This window comes from Fonticula alba (assembly GCF_000388065.1).
Source record: "Fonticula alba strain ATCC 38817 unplaced genomic scaffold supercont2.5, whole genome shotgun sequence".
In the NCBI taxonomy this organism is placed as follows: Eukaryota; order Rotosphaerida; family Fonticulaceae; genus Fonticula; species Fonticula alba.
In genome coordinates this window covers 616,710-622,207 of record NW_009242975.1, presented here as the reverse complement: position 1 = coordinate 622,207, position 5,498 = coordinate 616,710, and the positions used below count along the sequence as shown (strand labels likewise).

At 66.6% G+C, this 5,498-nt stretch overlaps 1 protein-coding gene across 2 annotated transcripts; it reads right to left on the bottom strand.

Annotated features, from left to right (window-relative positions):
* H696_03327 lies at positions 1-4,976 on the bottom strand. 2 transcript variants are annotated; one of them, XM_009497185.1, is made up of 6 exons: positions 4,939-4,976; positions 4,480-4,665; positions 4,276-4,290; positions 3,043-4,097; positions 2,082-2,442; positions 1-1,977 (listed from the first exon to the last, which is right to left on the bottom strand). In XM_009497185.1, the coding sequence occupies exons 2-6, from the start codon at positions 4,639-4,641 to the stop codon at positions 208-210; spliced, it is 3,363 nt and encodes a 1,120-aa protein (XP_009495460.1). In that variant the 5' UTR covers positions 4,642-4,665; positions 4,939-4,976; the 3' UTR covers positions 1-207. The 2 variants fall into 2 exon arrangements, with proteins under 2 accessions (XP_009495460.1, XP_009495461.1); XM_009497186.1 differs by having other exon boundaries at positions 4,480-4,660.
* Between the last annotated feature and the right edge of the window lie 522 nt (positions 4,977-5,498).

The following is a 5,498-nucleotide window of genomic DNA, read 5'->3' as shown; positions in this document are numbered from 1 at the left end:
TCCCCCTTCCGCCCTCTCCCCACCCCCCGCCGGCCCCCGCGCCCCGCACAAGAAAAGCGCGCTGGCCACGGCGGCACCGATGGGAATATGTGGCGCAGACGCCGCGCGCGCGACACACACACACACACAGACACACACACACACGCGAGCACAACACCAGCCAGCGGTGAGATGATCTGAGGCACGCATACGCACGCACGCACACACTTAGCTCGAGGGGGCCGCAGCCAGGCGGGCCTGGACAATGCCAACCTCCTCCTGGCTGAAGGCCTGCGACGCGACGGACCACACATTGACGCGCTGGCCGAACTCGGCCACCAGGCGCCGGACCAGGTTCACCACGCGGGCCTCGGTCTCGGCATCGGCCTCGAGCACCTGCTTGGCGACAGCCGAAGCCAGAGCCGCAACCACCTGCGGCACGCCGGCCTCCGACCCGCCGATCATGACATTGAGGTTCATCTCGACCATGTCACAGAGGAGGTTGTGAACGAGGCTCGACTCGGTGATGTCGAAAGTCAACGGCAGCCAGGACAGCCAACGGGAAATGACCTCGAAGAAGGAGCTGGCATTCAGAGCCCGGGCCACGGCCTCGGCACCCTGCTCGCTGGAGAAGCCGATGAACTTGATGATCTTCCCGACGGCCGAGATGGCATTCTCCGTGGCATAGATGTTGTCGGCATTGCGGGAGTCTGAAGCAAGGATGACGGTGGCCACCGAGGGCAGGGCCTCCAGGCAGTAGGCGGCGAAGTTCATGCCGCCAAACATGGCGCACGTGCCAATGCCATAGACGCAAATCTGACGAAGCTCCGGGCTCTGGCTCATGACGCCCTCCAGCATCAGCTGGCGGAAGAGGCCGGAATACTCGAACGAATCGGGCCCCAGATACTCGATGATGTCCACCAGGAAGGACATGGCCCAGCGCCGGGACTCCTGGTCGCCGCCATTCAGCATGTCCGAGAAAACCGGGTACAGCGAGCGGAAGTGGTTCAGGAAGTGCATCCGATGGGTGCGCCAGATGGCGGTGAACAGCTCGCTGGTGTACATCATCACCTGGGTCTCCTCGTGCTCGCCCATGCGGATGGACTCCTCGGCCTCCTCGTCGTAGTCCTCCGAGTGGCGCTGCTGGTTGCGCTCCTGGTTGCGGTCATTCAGCTCGGTGAAATGCTGGGCAATGATGCTGACCACCTCGGCCAGGTGGGCATCCCCCAGGCAGTTGTCCCCCATGACGTCGATCAGGTCGGTCAGGGTCTTGAGGAAGTGCCCGTAAATGGAGATGGACGGCTCGGTCTTGATGGCACGCAGCAGCTCCGGCACCAGGGCCGACCACATGGCACCGAGCTGCTGCTGCTGGTTGGCCAGCTTGACGGACATCAGCATCGGCGGCAGGGCACACGCCGCATAGTAACGGGCATCCTCATCATACAGGAAGGTCAGCTGGCGGAAGACCACGTCGAAGAGGTGGGCCGCGTGCTGGTGGAAGTGGGCCTTCAGCTTGGAGGCGAAGACACCGATGGTGTCCAGGGCCACGGCCTTGTCCTCCAGCATGGAGGTCTTGATGCCGATGCGGCGGCCATCATAATCGTAGAACATCCAGCCCTGGTTCTGCTCCTCGGTGGTATCGCGGTGGACATCGACGATGGTGATCTCCGGGGTGATGTCGGCCGCGGTCTTCAGGTGGGGAATGACATACGGCAGGAAGTTCAGGAACTCCGGGCCCATGACCGAGCCGATGCGCGCGCACGAGGTCATCAGGTAGGAGGTGGTCTGGGAGATCTCGGTCTCCTGCGGGCGGCTGACCATCAGCTGCACGAAAATGTTCATCACCTCGGTGGCGTCGTGCAGGAAGAGCTCCTTGCCGACAGCGTCACCGACCATGGAGATGCAGTCGAAGGTGTGGATGAACAGGAGCTCGGTGTCGGCGTTGCCCTTGGAGGAGTTGAGAATGTCCTTGAGGATGGGCATGAAGTTGGCGTAGTGCTGTGGGAGGGGGGGGGGGAAAAGGAGGAGGGGAGGGTGAGCCAGAGAAAAAGGGAGAAAGAGAGGAATGAACCGAAGCACGCCGCGAGAGGGGGATGATGTACCTTGGCAAAGAGGCTGCCCGCGCTCTCGGCAACGGTGGCAATGGTGGCGACCGCCTGCTCCAGGACGTAGTACGGGAAGGCCGGGTTCAGGAGCTCGCTCAGCTGCGCCAGGATGGTGTCCAGGTACTCGTGGATGACACGGCTGCTGGCGCCGTCGGCGAAGTTGACAAAGGCCGCGGCGGCGTGGGTGCGCGAGCGGGTGCTAGACGGGTCGCTCATGACCGACAGCAGGGCCGGCACGACGATGCCATGGTACTGGGTCTGGAAGTCGGGCTTGAAATCGGTCGCCAGCTGGCCGACGGTGTTGGCGAAGGCATAGCGGACGCGGGGGTGCGGGTCGACGGCCAGGGGCTTGATGGCGCTGTTTTGTCGTGGCGGCAGAGGGCGGGGGGAGGGGGGGGGGCAAGGGCGCTGGGGTGGAAAAGAGAAAAAAAAGGAAGGCCGGGGGCCTACGCGTGGGGAGGAAAAAAACAAGGACGGGGAGGACGACCCCCGGGGAGCTTGTGTGCTGGCATGTGCGTGTGAGATGATTTGGTCATGTGTGTATAATACAAGCGCCGTTCGTTGGCAGTTTCTGGGCAAGGACAGGGGTGTGACTTTGGGAGGCGTAGGCCGCAGGGGGCGGGAGAGGCGGAGGGAAGAGTGGCGGACATCGCTGCCGGGAAGAGAGGGGGGGGGGGGGGGGGGGGGGGGGGGGGGGGGGGGGGGGGGGGTGGGGGGGGGGGGGGGGGGGGGGTGGGGGGGGGGGGGGGGGGGGGGGGGGGGGGGTGGGGGGGGGGGGGGGGGGGGGGGGGGGGGGGGGGGTGGGGGGGGGGGGGGGGGGGGGGGGGGGGGGGGGGAGAGACAGAAAAGAGAGGGGTGAGTCGGGACATGGGAGCAAGACCCCGGCCATGGGGGGAGGGAGGAAAGAACAGAGACCGCCGGGAGGAGAGGGGGGGGGGGACCGCGCGAGCACACGCACTTCAGGATGTTATCCAGCTGGGAGAACATGTAGCGGCCGCAGCCCTCGGCGGTGGCCGACAGGGCGGTGACACCGGCGTAGCGGTACTGCCACTGGGCATTGGTCAGCATCGGGGGCACGATGCTGAAGAGCACCGGGGCGAAGGTCTTCCCGCGGACGGCGCAGGCAATGCGGTCGATGGCCTGCTCGCCGACCATGGCATTGGAGGTGTAGTCCTCCTGGTTGAGCTCGGTGGTGCTGTGCCACTCGGGGTCATCCTCGATGTCGACCATCAGCTGGAAGCACAGGGGCGACACCTGGCTGACGAAGTTCGGCATCTTGCGGAAGCGCCCGGGCATGCACTCGGTCAGGGAGACAATCAGCTCCAGGGCCAGGTGGCGGGTGGACTGGGCCACGGTCTCCGACGACACGATCTTGATCATGACCTGGGTGATGTCAGCCAGGTGGGACTTGAAGAAGCCCGGGGAAACGGGAGCCAGCTCGACCAGCTGCTCCAGCGAGGCGTCCACGGCGTCGTGGTTCTGAGAAACGAAATCCAGGATCGTCTGGATGATGGGGACCGTCAGCCCGGCGAAGGCCCGGTGCAGCTCCGGCCGGTTGACATGGCGCAGGAAGGACATGGTGGCGGACATGGCCTCGGCGCGCAGGGTGGGCGAGGGGGCCGGCTCCTCCGGCTTCAGGGACTTCAGCAGAATCTCCGAAATGACCCCGGCATACTTGGACACGTCGTCGCCGAAGATGTTCGGACAGGAGGTGAAGATCTCCAGGGCCGCCTCGCGGTGGGCCACATTCGGCGAGTTGCAGCACTGGAACATGAAGGGCAGGAGCTCCTCCCAGCCGGAGGAGGAGTTGGAGCTGGAGCTGCGCACCAGCTCCGAGATGACATGGGCAATGCGCACACGGTGGGACTTGTCCTGCTCGTTCTGCATGCAGCCGAGGATGACCGTCTTGCAGTGGGCCGCGGTCTGGGGGGTGACGCGGTTCCACAGGGAGTCGGTCTCGTGGGCGATGTTGAAGGCCGACCGGCGGAAGAGAATGACGGCGAGGGTGCGGATCTGCGGGCCACAAAGGAGGGCAGATGCCGAGAGTGGGGGGAGGGGCAGGGGGCGAGGGGGGGGGGGGACGAGAAGGTGAGCCATGAGAAGACGAAGAGAGGGATGGGGAGGGCAACTCGAGAGAGAGAGAGAGAGAGGGGGGGGCAGCAGTGCAAACGGGGGGAGGAGAGGTCCGTACGCTGTTGTTCTCACCCTGCACGTGGGCGCAAGCAAAAGGGGCACCACGACAAGCAGGGCGGAAGGCGGGGGGGAGGAGCCCGAGGAAGAAGAGAGACACGCGGGTCAGCAACCGGGGGAGCGCGCGCTTCCATGAGCGCGACTAGGGGGACATGACAATGGGGGAAGGCGGGTGCAAGAGCGGGCAGAAAGAGGAGGGACGGACAGTCGGCATGGCCGGCTTGGAGAAAAGGTCCGCCAGGGTGTGGAGGGTCCAGTCGGGCTGGTCCACGGTCAGCTGGCCGTAGGTGGCCTCGGCGCTCGAGCGGATGGCATTGTCCGAGTTCTGCAGGCTGTTCAGCAGGTTGATGAACTGAACTTGCTCCATGATTGCTTGTCTTGGAGTCCTACACTGGCGGGGTAGTACGAGAAGTGGGTGCGGAGTTAGCGCGAAGGGAAGGAGGTAGGGGAAGGGGGGGAGGGGGAGAGCAGGGCCACCGAACGGGGCGATCCGCTGGGTGCGCGAAAAGCGAGAGGGGGAGGGGGCGGAGAGAGAGAGAGAGAGAGAGGGACGAGGGGGAAGTGGGCGGGCGGGCGGGCGGGCGGGCGGGCGGGCGTGCATGAGGCAGGGGATGCGGGCGGAAGGGAAGGAGGAGGGAGGGGGGAGGCCGTGAAAGATGACAACCTTCGACAGAGAGAGGCAAAGCAAAGGTGAGATCCAACAGGGTGGGGGTAGACCGGCGGACAGGCGAGGCAGGCAGCGCCGCCTGAACAATGCGCGCACGGGTCCGTGCGCGTGCGTGCTTGCGAGGAGGGAAGGGGGGTCGGCGTGGCCCCGCGCGCGCGCGCGCGCACGCATGCGCCTGTGCCTGCGCCCGAGCCCAAGCCCGAGCCCGCGCCAGGGCCCGCAATCCCGGACAACTGAGCGTGGGGGCCGGGGGAGACACACGGAGAGGGCCCTCCGCCACCCGGGCACCCGCCTCTGTCCCCTCCCGCCGGCCCAGCCCTCCATGTGGGGGGGGGGCTGGGACCGGGGCGCCGCGGGAACCGCCCCCCCCCCCCCGGAACGCCTTGCGCGCGTACTATGCCCGTGCCCTGGCGCGTCGTCCCGCCGAACGGCTAGCGGGCACACGAGGGGGGGGGGGGGCTAGGCCCAACTGACTTCTCTCCCCGGCCCCAGGGCTGCCGGAGGACAAGCGGGCGGCGCACACCCTGGTCGACCCCCCCCCCCCCCCCCCCCCCCCC